The sequence below is a fragment of the Eurosta solidaginis genome, chromosome 5 (genome assembly GCF_040869045.1).
Source record: "Eurosta solidaginis isolate ZX-2024a chromosome 5, ASM4086904v1, whole genome shotgun sequence".
In the NCBI taxonomy this organism is placed as follows: domain Eukaryota; kingdom Metazoa; phylum Arthropoda; class Insecta; order Diptera; family Tephritidae; genus Eurosta; species Eurosta solidaginis.
Window position 1 is genome coordinate 224,357,657 of NC_090323.1, and position 16,165 is coordinate 224,373,821.

At 36.2% G+C, this 16,165-nt stretch overlaps 1 protein-coding gene across 4 annotated transcripts in view; it reads left to right on the forward strand.

Annotated features, from left to right (window-relative positions):
• The window catches only part of LOC137252587 (microtubule-associated protein futsch), a 272,733-nt gene that overhangs the window by 138,822 nt on the left and 117,746 nt on the right, over positions 1–16,165 (forward strand). For all 4 annotated transcript variants that reach the window (XM_067788554.1, XM_067788552.1, XM_067788551.1 and 1 more), the window contains exon 2: positions 14,560–14,780. In XM_067788554.1, coding sequence (XP_067644655.1) covers positions 14,560–14,780 — 221 coding nt within the window. The remainder of the gene's footprint in view (positions 1–14,559; positions 14,781–16,165) is intronic.

Sequence of the window (16,165 nt, forward strand, 5' to 3'; positions counted from 1 at the left end):
TGCTATCACTAATGAAGGCTTATTTCGAAACTTCCAGTAGTGTCCTGTCAAAATAATCATCATGTGCCTTCAGCCCTCTCTTGTTAACTGTAAGTGTAACTTGTTAGTCTGAGGTTGTAAGCCCTGCAGCCCTGTGCAGGATTCCAAGCCATTCCGCTTTTCGCATGACCACTTCTTCCAACTGAAAAACACAACAGTAATTTGAGGGCTTGTATAATATATTTATTTCTCGATAAGCACAATATTACACAGACTCTTCTTTGAAGAGGGAGCACAGAATGACGTGGCTTTTCACCAAACATGGACTCTATAGCATAGAATAGGCTTCACAATTGCTGTAAATGTCCGATGAGGTATTTAGATCGATAAGCACCACGCTCACCCCGTCATCACGTGCCTTATGTATATAAAGTGCCATCGAGACCTTTTTCACTTTCTCTTCCATATTAAGCTCCCACGACAACTGTCTGTTCAGAATGATTCTTGCAAAAGGTTTCTACTGCGGCTTCACCCTCTCTAGCTTACCTGTTAGTAAAAAAACCATTTCCTTCCTGAATAAAAGATAATATGGAGAAAAACGTGCGGTGGAATATTCATGCCTATGTAACATAATTCATAATAATTCAGCGTCCTTACATATCTATGCATACGCAAACAAACTGGTACACGTGTCTACATCTTTTTTTCGACAACAACTGACCCCATTCACAACTACCCATAAATCAGACGTTCTTATATATCGACGCTTGTATTCGGCTCAATTTATAGCGTAGTTACGTTTGCCACAAAGTTGCTGAAATGCGGCTGAGGCTTCCAATGCCGTGGTTTTTCTTTTCGCTATATTTATACATGCATATGTACATACCACACGTTCACGTTCACTTTTAGCCATATATTTTCTCATTATAAATATATAGATTTGTTTTAATTAAAACAATGCAATTGATTTGTTCACACGTAATATCATATATTTTCCTTATAATTTGTTTAATACTATGCGCGGTCATTTTGTGGTCAGATTGTAGTAATTGTTCATACATTTATAAATAGTTATTAGTTTTGTTAATTAATACATATGTTCGAAATGAATGGTACACAAGTACATATACATACAATGTATGCGTAGAGATTTATACTGTTTTACCTGGAATAAGTAGGTCAACGTATGAGCTAAGCATATATTCATAAATTTATATTATTGGTTTATAAATTTAAGTCAAATGCCAAGGAGTAAGAATTTATTGGCAACGTTTAACTATATAATTTTAATATATATTTATTTATGTGAAACCTGAGCTATTCAACATTTAGTTACTCATACGCCGTGGATAACCTGAACGGGTACATATCACTGTGCTGCTGCGATTTTAAGAGTGCAAAGTGCTTCGAATTTAGAAAGAAGAAACATACTAGATTTAAATCTGACTAGATACATTTTCGCTGAGTAGTTTTTAATGGCAGAAGTACAGACAATGAGTGCTTACAGGAGTCCCTGTCGTGAAGACCTACCTCCGGTGTAAAACAGAGATCAATGTCCGTTGATCTTCGGCCCAACAAGTTGGTACCAAATCGGTGAGCTGGGGTGTTCAAGTCAACCAGCCTTGGTTTGGCCGAGGAGGACTATCCATCCTCCTCTTCCATTTTCGGGTAATGGCACCCGGTTGCACGGCAACTCCACCGCGAGTTCCGTGCTTGCCTCAAAGTCCCTCTTTCATTGATTTTGATATCTCGATATCTGATTAACAAGTTAACCAGATTGAGATATTGTGTTTTTGTCGCAATTTAGGAATGTGACCAACCTTTTCTGTCCTGCAGTGTTACAACAATGTATAAATACATTGTTAATGACGGAGCTTGGTTTTGCTTAGATATTGCTTAAAGGGCCGCACTACGTTGACAGACAGAGTGAGCTTGGCATCCAATTATGCTCCGTCTTAAAACTCCATCACAATTAAAATCAAGGGATGTGACCAACCTTTTCCGCACACAGACCTGTGAGTGCCGAGTGCCCGCCTCAACAATGCCCCTCGACATCGCTTGAGGCCACACTACGTTGACAAACATTGTGTGCCATATTGTCTACTATTGGCTTCCATTTTTGCTACTAATTTCGCTCCAATTTCCACTCAATTACGCAACAATTATGCTCCGATATGCCTCCAAATAAACTCCTACCACAATTAAGGGATGTGTCCAACCTTTTCCTCTCACAGACTTGTGAGTACCGAGTACCTGCCCCAGCAACATCCTTGCATTGCAGTCCGCCACACTGCAGTGATTTGACAACGTCAAATCTTGCCACATATAGGATGTGGCCATCCACCCAGCGAACGCCTCCTATTCGCTTACGCAGTCTAAAGCAGCCTCAGACATCTCAAAAGACGAGATGAGCACCGGCCCACTCTTACAATTATCGATTGTTTTTCGGCTGACGATAGACATGCGTTCCTTCACCATCTTTCGTCAACTTTTTTCCAGCATATTTAACCGGCATCTCCGGTTGTCACAAATTAAGGGATGTGACCAACCTATCACCTGCCCCTCAGGGTCAGCTTCTCAATGAAATTGGGACTGCCGTGGCAAGCATGAGACCGAATTCCCTTGGGTCTTAGGTCACCAAGGGAAAACAAGTCTACTCAGAGCGTGTGTCATAAGTGAACTCTATTTGAAACCACAGCCACCGCGATGCTCCCACAAGGGGCCATCCCAGGACAGGAGGTGAGACCTGAGTACAAAGCATCGTTCGATGCAGTGCACCAGATCACACTGGCTTCTCCTGCTCCCGCGGTAGCAGTTTTTATAAAGACCTTGCCTAGGGTCCCACAGGGTGATACACCGCGTCCACCCTGCTACCTTTCGAGTAAAACACCTTACTCATGGATTGGGTACCCATGGTATTATGGTCGCCTTTTACAACCGGTATACCTACCGTGGGCATATTCTAACCCCTAACCCACAGGGGGATGTCAGAAGTACACTTGGAGTGTTTCCAAACCCCTATCGGGGGGCCACATCGCTTTCTTAAGATTTTGATATTGCTTTCCCTGAGCGCTGAACCCACGCCATTCGTTGTGAGAGGCATAGTACGCTATTACCACATCACGACGGCCACCGGACGTCAATAATGATTTCTCTTGAATTGTCCCGAAACCAAATTTGACAAAGGATGACGAAAAATCGTTCCAATATACATCATTTATCCACCCTGTCGAAAAATCAACAAAACAAAATAAGATAAGAAAATATTTCTCAAGCCTTTTTCGTGTCAAAATCCAACTTTTTCCATCATTTCGCACCACTTCTTAAAATATGTTATCAAACTAGTTAGTGTCGCATCATTGCGAAGTAAATCAGAACTATAAGGGCCCGTATGACTTGTTAAGATCAGTGATTGAAAACTATTTTCTCTCAAGCGATAACTATGCAACTTTCAAAATATTTCTAAAAATTATTATAAGTTATGGATCTAACGAGTACTCTTTGTCGCTAGTTCGCATATGCCATAAATCCGAACCACCATTTCAGAACTATTTTGATTACGCTTGAATCCGATTACATCCTATAACAGCAAATTAGTTCACAAGAAATTAAAATGCTGTCAACCATTACATAAATATTTTTTACTGCAAGAGATATTATTAGATCATAAAATAACACATCATATGAAATCGGATAAAGGGTATACTATATTTCGTTAAACTACTCTTATGTTTTTAGTATTACAACGCTTTATGTGTTTCGGGCACCATATGGTGTAAATTTAATGGTATGATATCACAACATTTGAATCACATCATATCCCCTCTAATCTAAGTAAGCCAAGTCACAGCGCATTATCTTATTCAAGTTTAACCTAATTTCATATCACAATGTTTAAACATATATCCCATTATTTGATATCAAACTTCTTGAAGCATTAAAGCACGTTGAAGGAAGATGGTAAAATCGCCGTACCGGAACGTACCGGATCTATATCCGACAAAGGACCGTCAATATCGATAACACTCCCCAAAACCTTCGTGGAGTGTCTTTATCGTGAATACAACAATAACAACAACAAGATCAAAACTATGCATCAATTCATATTTTAACATTAATTTTGGCTATTTAGAATCCAAAAATTGCATGCATCACAAAAAAATCGCTCGATAGTAGAACACATTATCTGTCCAACTCCAAACCAATTTATTGTGTTACTTTTACCCGTTTTAATAAAGAAATATATACAAATTAATAAAGTTATAACCTATTTTCAAAGCAGTGCATGCAACATTATGAGATCTTAAATTTTGACTCATTTTTGGGTTCACCAAGCCACATTAAGATGACTACTTCAATTTCAAATAAATTTACTGTATCACGCGAAATTTCACGTGATATCACATCATATCAATGCTTCCCATTCACAATGTTCGATGAAGAGAAAATTATTCTTTATGAAAAAAAATGTTATGTTTAATTACGTTATTAATATCAACACGAGCAGCAATAACAACAAACATAATTTAATAAGTTTCCTAAAATATGGGTTAAAAATGTTCCATTGAAACTGATTTTCAACAATGTCTACAATGGTCATTTTGAAGTCTCATTCACTTTGAATTGAAATTCATTTGTCGCACACAACAAATAAAAGCATGCCGTATTAATAAATGTTATAAAATAATTGAATAACATTTTTTAGCTCGTTGTTTGTTTCAAAACTATCAATTGCTAATTGAAAAAGGGGTACACAATATCAAAATCCAAATAGCTAAACAAAAAACTAAAAAAAGTTATTAAATTAAAAACGACCCTTAAAATATTTTACAAATACGAGAGGGTCACTCAAGGGGCGACCAAATAATTGTAAACTGTATTCATACAAGCAAATAAAAGGGAGTAGCAAATTGAAGCAGGAAATTACAGCTCATGTGCGCACACACACACATGCACGCAAAAACCTGAAATTAAATTCAAAATGAGATAGAGCTTGTTATGGAAACTATGCGATAAACTTGCTTGCATTTATTTGCAAAATCAGAAAATAGTATACCAAACTGTATATGTATGTATGTACATTTAAGGCTGAGGTAGAGCTCTCTTAAATATATCAACAATAGCAACAGCAAATTGAAATAGTTTTCGGTTTCGGGTATACAATAATGAACTTATGCAAATGCACGGTTAGTAGTGAGGGTTATTAGCAAAAAAAAGACAAATAAAAAAATTATAAATGCAAGGTAAATTCAACATACAACAACAAGAACAACAACGAGGTATGCACATAATTTGTGCTCTTCACACAAAACCACAATACAGCTAGTGTAAAATTAGTTGATGCTGTTGCTGGCAAATAACACCGACGTTGAATTTTCCGTTTTTGTCATGCGCTATTCGGCCACTTGATTGTGGTAAATGACATGTCTAGTAACGGCTGCTTTTAAATGAATGCAATAACAACAAAAGCAGCAGCAGCAACTGCAGGCAGGACAATGCTAGAAAGACCAAAAAAATTTACGATAAAATTAGTTTATTTTAAATGGTTTTTATTTTGATCCAAAGAGTTCTTTTAATTGTATTTACGAAAAGTTGCATAAATTAGCCTTGGTTATGTAGATAGATAAAAATGTGTATGACGTGGTTAGTTGAAGATTATTCAGTTATTTCAGTAGTCGAAAATTTAGTACACTAAATTTGTTTTACTATCCATTTATCTTTCGAAATTTCCAAAAGTTTATGTACTTATGCCACAAACACTTTGTTAAAGTAGAAAACACTTAACCAAATTATGACCTTAAGACTCATCATTCAGTCTACCTATGCTTGATAATTGGCATAGCAATAATGTAACTAATGCGAACTCTGTCAAGGCTTTCCGTTCTTAACTGGTTACTTGCAATGCATTCAAGTCTAACGAGATGGTGGAAAGGATACTTTTATGATTCTGAATCTCTTTTCATATAAACAATAAAAGTTTTACGACGAGTTGGGAAAAGGATTCAATTGTTGTCAATATTTCAATGTCTCTTTTTTATAGCGAGCTCCATTTAGTTATCTGTTTTTGTTGTTTTTGTCTTGACAAGGACTCTCCCTGACCATTTTGGGGGCTGTTATCGATGTTAATAAAGACCATCATATAGATCCGGTACGATCCAGCACCATTAAGATTAGTATTGATTTAAGGGGTTGTCTAACGTAACCCTCTCAAGGGGTTGCCAGCGCACTATACAGCTTCTCCAACCAAATTTTCAACCTCACCTACCCGTGGCGAATGTTGTTACATTAACAGCCGAGGCTCTGGCAACCCTAAGTTCCTCATGGAAAGAAGGTTTAATATGATCATATTAGTCGTTCCCGAGATGGTCGGGCTAGTACCTTTATGGTGCTTTATTACCGGAACGTACCGGCCCTATATCCGGCAAAAGGCCATCAACATCGATAATCGTTAATTCAACAACAACGACAACATTAAAGTATTAGTCCGACAGCTTCGGCACCGTCTTTATATAAACATATCGAACTTTCAAGGCTATCCCGTCCGAAGCACCCTCGTTCCATGAGGAGCCTAATATACCAAATATGTGTACGATACATTCATATTTGTAACAGGATTCTTTTCGCGCAAGTGAGGTTGAGAATTGCCTTCATATATCTCTTTATCATTTATACCACAATTTTATCAATGAGTTCATCTAAATCCGTATATGTCAAATATGTCATATAGCCCTATAGAAACAAACTAATATATGGGGTTGCTGCCAGAAGCTCAGTGTATGCCGCAAGCTCAAGCTGTTTTGTCACTTTTTTGTATCTATAGAAATGATTAAGCCCCTCAAATAGACAGTGACGCGCTCGAGAAGTATCTGGGAGTACTTCACCTCGCTTATTGTTGCCCCGAATTATTTTTGGATAACATGTGGATAAAATTGATACTGACATGTTACGTTGACACACAATAGAGGTGAACGGTTGGCGCAAGGGTGCTCAAATGGCGGACGAGGCGATACAATCGTTCCAAAGTAGTGGAAGGAGTAGGGTCTGCGGTATACTGTGCTGATCCGGAAATAAACAGATCCTACAGGCTGCTGGATTACTGTAGCGTTTTCCAAGCGTAAATAGTAGCTGTAACCAAAGCAGTAGAAACCCTGAAAGAAAATAGCCCAAGCTGCAATCGTGTTAACTTTTATATTGACAGTCGAGCAGCAAGTAAGGCAACAATCTCACATACCACAGCATCTAACTGCGTGTTAGAGTATAAGCAGTCCCTGGAAAGAATCGGGACAAGGAGAGGCATACATCCTTAAAGCTTGCTCTGTAGAAGTCCCAATTAGACTGGGCGAAATTGAGCGAAGGCGGGAGGTGCACATGATCGACCAAGCAGGAAAGGCGTGGGTTCAAGCGCGGGGCTGTAAAGTGTCGAAAATTATGTGCAGGTCTTACAACCTTAGACTAACAAAGTTGCTTCTATCATTAAAAAGAGAGGACTGTAGACTTATGACGGGTATGCTGACTGAACACTGCCTTCTGACGTCACATGCCTTAAAATTAGGCTTGGTCAGTGATAGCAGATGTAGGAAGTGCGGGCTGGAAGAGGAAACGATCGAGCACGTTCTGTGCTCTTGGCCTGCGCTTGCCAGGCTAAGACTCCAGCTAATAGGAGTGATACAGCTGTCAGATCTAGAAGCAGCAAATCCTAGGAAGCTTCTAGTATTTGCCGAGAGAACGGAGTTATTTTATAACATAGGTCCTGGTTTTTGATAGGGTTTTTCAGTTTGGTCGTTAAAACAAACTTCTGGTAACACTGCGGACTTGTTCAGTCTATGTGAGGTCCTCATGGACCGGCCAATTCAAGCTAACCTAACCTGTTACGTTGAAATAAATTCAGAGATCTGCTAACTGTAATCTACTGCTGTATAGATGGACCCTGAGTCAGCCAAGCAAAGGATGGGCGGACAATGTCCTGCAGGTAAGCGAGCGATAATCTTCTGAGCGGCATTGGATGACAGGCTAACTTTTCTCTTGGGTTTGAAGTTCTGATAGGCCAATTGCCAAAATGATCTCATAAAGTATCTTTCAATATATTGGAAAACCATTTTGTAGCTAATGTGTAGAGGGTGACTAGGTGAAATAGCTGTTCAGCGACTGACAACACTAAGTGTATTCGTATCCACAAAGACTTTATTCAAGGTGCTGATCAGACTTATTGGAATCTACCTCGTACCTATATAGCGATTTTCTAACGTCCCTATTATCACTGCGTTTGTGTTTAATTTCAGTTTTCCCCTTAACAATTCTCTTAAATACTGGCGGAGCCTTGGATTTTTACATATACTCCGTACGGCTTCCGCTTAGGTAGATAAAGTTTTTCTGATAAACATGCCATGGCTAAGTACCCAAGTGGGCTTTTCGATGAAAACTGGTCACCAGTGTTTTTTTATACTCTGCGGAGGATTACTTACAAGAGTTTATTTATTTTCTTAACAATAAAGCCATTTTTTATGCACATAAGTATATATTGATGCTACCTGTATTTTAAGAAGACTGCATTTAGATATTCAGAAAACTTCCCAGCCCATTATCCTTAAATTAAGAAGACTCCCGAAAAAATTTTCCAAAGAGACTTGACCCAATTTGGTCAGTGTGCTAGTTGTTGTAGTCACTATGGACCGTAGAGGGCAGCTCGTCTCTCATAGCAACTTCAGTACCAAGCGTGGAGCTGGCATCTATTTTTGCTTCTCAGTCGGCTATTATTAAAAGTTACATACATGTCCAATAGTGCAGCCAGGATAAGCTGTTTGTTTTCAAGGTATGACTCCACCTTGTGGATCACTTCATATAACGTAGACTTTTTGCATGTCATGACATCTTTACCTACCCCGCTGCTTCAAATTTATGGGAACATAATTTTGTTCAAAAAATATTCCATCGGTACCATAAGATTTGTATGCTGAATGCTATTGGTTGCCCATTCTATCCAGTGTTGTCATTTTAGCTTTTTAGGATTTCAGGAATTTCCTAGCGCCGTTTAGCTTTTTTAAAAATTTAGAAAATTTTGATTATCAGTTTGATGTAGATAAAATTTTAAGAATATTGAACGACTTTGGACTCGATGTTAAAAATTTGGGGGGCTAAAGAACTAGTAGTGGTAGCGTTATTTTGCCAGCATTAAATAGTTGTAGTAATAGTAGAAGAAGAGTGACGAAATGCTTGACTTATATCATTATTTTTATATTAGTTGAGCAGAGCTCACAGAGTATATTAACTTTGATTGGATAACGGTTGGTTGTACAGGTATAAAGGAATCGAGATAGATATAGACTTCCATATATCAAAATCATCAGGATCGAAAAAAAATTTGATTGAGCCATGTCCGTCCGTCCGTTAACACGATAACTTGATTAAATTTTGAGGTATCTTGGTAAAATTTGGTATGTAGGTTCCTGAGCACTCATCTCAGATCGCTATTTAAAATGAACGATATCGGACTATAACCACGCCCACTTTTTCGATATCGAAAATTTCGAAAAACCGAAAAAACGCGATAATTCATTACCAAAGACGGATAAGGTGATAAACTTGGTAGGTGAGTTGAACTTATGACGCAGAATAGAAAACCAGTAAAATTTTGGACAATGGGCGTGGCACCGCCCACTTTTAAAAGAACGTAATTTAAAAGTTTTGCAAGCTGTAATTTCGCAGTCGTTGGAGATATCATGATGAAATTTGGCAGGAACGTTACTCCTATTACTATATGTATGCCTAATATAAATTAGCAAATTCAGAGAACGACCACGTCCACTTTTAAAATAAAATTTTTTTTAAGTCAAATTTTAACAAAAAATTTAATATCTTTACAGTATAAAAGTAAATTATGTCAAGATTTAACCCCAGTAATGATATGGTGCAACAAAATACAAAAATAAAAGAAAACTTCAAAATGGGCGTGGCTCCGCCCTTTTTCATTTAATTTGTCTAGGATAATTTTAATGCCATAAGTCGAACAAAAATTTACCAATCCTTGTGAAATTTGGTAAGGCCTTAGATTCTAGGATGATAACTTATTTCTGTGAAAAAGAGGGAAATCGGTTGAAGCCACGCCCAGTTTTTATACAGAGTCGACCGTCTGTCCTTCCGCTCGGCCATTAACATGATAACTTGAGCAAAAATCTATGTACCTTTACTAAACTCAGTTAACGTACTTATCTGAACTCACTTTGTATTGGTATAAAAAATGGCCGAAATCCGGCTATGACCACGCCCACTTTTTCGATATCGAAAATTACGAAAAATTTAAAAAATGCCATAATTCTATACCAAATACGAAAAAATGGATGAAACATGGTAATTGGATTGGTTTATTGACGTAAAATATAAATTTAGAAAAAAACTTTGTAAAATGGGTGTGACACCTACCATATTAAGTAGAAGAAAATGAAAAAGTTTTGCAGGGCGAAATAAAAAACCCTTGAAATCTTGGCAGGAATACTGTTCGCAGTATTACATATTTAATAAATAAATTAGCGGTTTCCGACAGATGATATTCTGGGTCACCCTGGTCCACATTTTGGCCTTCAAATATACAACTACCACCCCTGGTCCACCTTTATGGCGATATCTCGAAAAGGCATCCACCTATAGAACTAAGGCCCACTCCCTTTTAAAATACTCATTAACACCTTTCGCTTGATACCCATACCGCGCCAGCACATTCTGGAGTCACCGCTGGTCCACCTTTATGCCGATATCTCGAAAAGGCGTCCACCTATAGAATTAAGGCCCACTCTCTTTTAAAATACTCATTAACACCTTTTGCTTGATACCCATACCGCACTAGCACATTCTGGAGTCACCCCTGGTCCACCTTTATGGCGATGCTCTTAAATGGCGTCTACCTATAGCACTATGGCCCACTCCCTCATAAAATATTCTTTAGTACCTTTCATTTGATACACATGTCATACAAACACATTTCATGGGTACCCTCGGTTCATTTTCCTACACGGTTATTTTCCCTTATGTTGTCACCATAGCTCTCAACTGAGTATGCAATGTTCGGTTACACCCGAACTTAGCTTTCCTTACTTGTTGTTATTGTATTCAATAATCGAATGTATAAGTATATTTCTATACATGTATATTTGAATTTTTTTCATTTCAAAAATATGGATTCTTCGCCTTGTTTTTATACTCAGTTGAGCAGAGCTCACAGAGTATATTAACTTTGATTGGATAACGGTTGGTTGTACAGCTAAAAAGGAATCGAGATAGATGTATACTTCCATATATCAAAATCATCAGTATCGAAAAAAAATTTGATTGAGCCATGTCCGTCCGTCCGTCTGTCCGTTAACACGATAACTTGAGTAAATTTAGAGGTATCTTGATGAAATTTGGTACATAGGTTCCTGGGAACTCATCTCAGATCGCTATTTAAAATGAACGATGTCGGATTATAACCACGCCCACTTTTTCTATATCGAAAATTTCGAAAAACCGAAAAAATGCGATAATTCATTGCCAAAGACGGATAAAGCGATGAAACTTGGTAGGTTGGTTGGCCTTATGACGCAGAATAGAAAATTGGTAGGATTTTGGATAATGGGCGTGGCACCGCCCACTTTAAAAAGAAGGAAATTTAAAAGTTTTGCAAGCTGTAATTTGGCAGTCGTTGAAGATATCATGATGAAATTTGGCAGGAACGTTACTACTACTGCTATATATGTGCTAAAAAAAAATTAGCAAAATCGGATGAAGAACACTTCCACTTTTTTTAAAAAAATTTTTTAAAAGTCAAATTTTAATAAAAAAATTTAATATCTTTATTGTATATAAGTAAATTATGTCAACATTCAACTCCAGTAATGATATGGTGCAACAAAATACAAAAATAAAAGAAAATTTTAAAATGGGCGTGGCTCCGCCCATTTTCATTTAGTTTGTCTAGATTACTTTTAATGCCATAAGTCGAACAAAAATTTACCAATCCTTCTGAAATTTGGTAGGGGAATAGATTTTATGACGGTAACTGTTTTCTGTGAAAATGGGCGAAATCGGTTGAAGCCACGCCCAGTTTTTATACACAGTCCACCGTCTGTACTTCCGCTCGGCCTAGCAGAAGACAGTCCCGTCCTTACTTGTTTTTCTTTGCCTTAAAAATTTTTTGTTTAGCTTTTATTTTTTTCTCTTTTTTTTTTGAACATCTTGCCCTTTTTCTGAAAATGTTCAGGCAACACTGGTTCTACATCGTCTGACACTTTTTTCCCAAAAAGATCTTGCAATACTGATTTTTTACCATCTGACACTATTAGTTCATCTATTAGCCGAAGGGAAGGTAACGGCTTTGTATACTTCCTCCGTTCAACTTCACTGGAGTTGTAGTCCGAAAAGTGTATTTTTAGTAATTGATTCTGTAATACTTCTTTTTTTTACTGAAACGTCGTTTATTTTTTCTTAAAAAATATGAATGATATTCTTCTTGAAGATTTCGAACTTTTTAAAATTGAACTGGTTTACGTGTTCAGTTTTCTTGTACAATTAGTTTTAATCAAACAAAATACCAGCCAAATGGCTCTCAAAATCTGCATTGATTTTTGACATTTTTTTTTTCTGAATGACCTTTGAAATTTTCCTCATACAAAGTGTGAATTTTTTTATGGAAAATACTGAAAGGGCGTTCGAAAAAAAATATCAAAATTTAGTGCAAGTTCTAGAGACCTAAAAATTATACTTTTGCAACTTAAAACTGATAAGGCCACAAAACTGCTTATTCAAAGACTTTCAGAAAACTATACATAACAAGTTCCATATTTTCGCAAAATTTTCTCGAATTTTCGAAAAAAGTTTTGAAGTTAATTTGCATAAACTAAGTTTCAGAATTTATACAAGTTTTGTTCTTAATATCGGAAATAATGAAACATAACTGAATTGCCGACATTTGGGTAACATTCCCACTGCTACTTTTCTGTTCGCTACTGTATGCCTTGTATGTGCCTAGTGACAGATTTTTGTGGGTAGATAACATTTGTGAAAAACAAACTTCTTTTTTTTTTGCCCACCCTTGTTTATATGCATTACTTTAAAAAAAAAATTATTCAATTTAACACATAACAATCAAATAATAAACAAATTTTAATAATAGCTATAAAAAATCAACTATAATATACTGTTTATTAAAAAAGGTTGACTTAAAAAATTAGTACATAATAATAAAATATAAGCTACTGCAAATACCATTCAATTTGTCATATGTCTCATTAACATACATATATATGGGGTATTCCATCCCATTTCGACCAATTTTGAACCCGACCCGTTTAGAATTGGCTGAAAGTTTTTCTTCTTTTTCTAGCTTACGAAAGACGTTTTTCAGAAGTTTTTCAAATTTGTTCATCCAACTCAAAAAAAGTTATGAATTTTAAAAAAAACACCGTTTTTGTTTTCAAAATGCTATAACTTTTTCAAAAATTGACGATTTGGGATCATTTTTTATTTTTTTTAAATATGTTTTTAAATGTACTTTTCGGAAAAAAAAAATTTAAGTTTTTTTTTCAATTAAATAAAAAAAAATTCTCGGCCCACTCCGGGATTAGTGGAGATGCTTGCAGGATTGAAGTTTTTTTATGAGAAAAAAAAGGGCGAAATTCGAAAAATCTCGAAAAAATGAAAAATTACAAAAAAAAAACTTTAAACATTTTTTTGAATTTTTTCCGAAAAGTACATTTAAAAACAAATTTAAAAAAAAAAAAAAGATCCCAAACGGTCAATTTTTGAAAAATTTATAGCATTTTGAAAACAAAAACGGTGTTTTTTTAAAAATTCATAACTTTTTTTGAGCTGGATGAAAAAATTTGAAAAAATTCTGAAAAACGTCTTTCGTAAGCTAGAAAAAGAAGAAAAACTTTCAGCCAATTCTAAAGGGGTCGGGTTCAAAATTGGTCGAAATGGGATGGAATACCACATATGTATGTAAATAATGCGCCAAGATTTTGTCAGAATTTCATTCTCTTGCTACATAATCACATGTACATACATAAGCACAAGCATTGTCAGCGCATTTGTTCCGTTCTCTATTCACTGCTTCATAAATTTTGATCACGCCAAAACATTTCCAAATACATCAACTATTGTATATATTCATTAGGGCGGGTCAAATTGTATGGGGAAAAATGGGGGAAAAAACACTTCAGGTGTACATCCAGTTTCTTAATCTATGGGTCATACTGAGTAATATTGTCCCTGGGACCATAGGTCTGAAATGAATTTCGAGCCTCCTTAATATTGTTAGAAAATTTTATATCCGAATCCGAATCCGAATTTGGCATTTATTTTCATGTCTTTTATTTGTGAGAGCCGCTATTTGGATTTGGATATAAAATTGTATAACAATATTAGGGAGGCTCGAAATTCATTTCAGACCTATGGTTCCATGGACAATATTACTCAGTATGACACATAGATTCAGAAACTGGATGTGCCTTTTCAACAATAAATCTGACCCACCCTAATATTCAAATTTACTAGCTTTTACGCATTTTTAATTAATTTCATTTTCTCTTTTGCTATTTTTCCTTTGTACAGGTTATAAGCGCGTTGCCTGGCCACCGTCATCTGAAGAGCGTGTCGTTAGAGAATTTACGCCACAACCAACAGCTGCTCACTATCCCGTTTCAGCCGGTCAGCAACAACAACAGCCAGCGCAACAACATCAGCCACATTATCTGCAACAACAGCCACAGCAGCACCACCAACCAACTCATTGTCAACAACAACAACAACCGAGTGCTGCCCCAACCAATCGGGTAATTATTTTAGTTGCTATTAGAAAATGTTTATTTTAGTTGTAAATAAGAGAAGAAAGTGAAATCCAGCAAACAAATTTTCGTTAACAAAGAAATACTTAATAACAGTGTACAAAATATACATACACGTAGGAAGAAAAACATGCACACATAAACAATTAAACAATGTACAGTGACACAGCATGGCGTATGAGTAACGCCCCGGCAACAATGCCACCATAAAAATCTAATTAATAACAAAGTTTTTCAGCTGATTACTTTTAATGATTGTAAATAGCTTTGATTTATTTATAGAGGTACATATTTTAGATTGCACAGCATATTATTCAAACTTTGTTAAGTCTTGCGCTAGGTGCTTTTTGTGAATGGTTTTTCCATTGATTTTTTCTTTTTTTTTTTTAATTTTTATTATCATTATTTATTTAATTTACTTCATTTTGTTATTTATTTTATAAAATAAGTATCCCTAATTTTATTCAATTTCTGATTTATATGTAATACTTATTTTATTTGTATTACATTTTTTTTTGGATTTTTTTATACCCAGCGTGTACCTCTACATAAGGGTTTTATAACTTTGATTACGATTTTACGTAATGGCATAGGGGAAGCGAGATAGATATAGACTGGCTTACATCAGAATTATCAACATCGAAAAATTTTTTGTTTGAGCCATGTCGGTCCGTCAAATTGTCCGAACCTCGTCTAATACGATAACTTAAGTAAATTGTGTTATATTTATAAATTTGGTATACTGGCTTACCTGGACCCAGAATAGTATGAAAATAGGCGAAATCAAACTGTAATCACGCCACATTTTTCTGATTTAGAAAAATGGAAAAAACGCGATAATGCGTTGAAGTAACCAAAGACAATGGAAAGATTAAACTTTATGCAGCCGTTAATCAACAGGCCTTGAATATATAATTCTTTTATTGATACGATATAAATATGCTGATCCGAAAATAAACAACTCCTACAAGCTGCCAGATAGCGGTTCTCTGGTGGCAGTAGTAGCTGTAACCAAAGCAGCAGAAACATTGGAAGAAAGTCGCTTAAACTGCAGTCACGTCAAATTCTTATTTTAACAGCCAAGGAGCAAGTGAGGCAAAAGTAACGTATAGTACAGCATTTAAAAGTATATAAGACTTTAAACAATCCCTGGAAAGAATGGGGGTAGAGAGAAGCATACATCTATATTGGGTCTCAGGGCATATGGAAATAGATGGGAATCAAAAAGCGGATGAAGCGGAAGCTTTCTCTATAGACGTCCCAATTAGATTAGGTAATATTAAAAGAAGGCAAAAGTTGCACTCTATAGACGAAGCGGAAAACCCGTGAAGAGCAGCGCATGGATATAAAACCTCTTACAACCTTAGATTAGC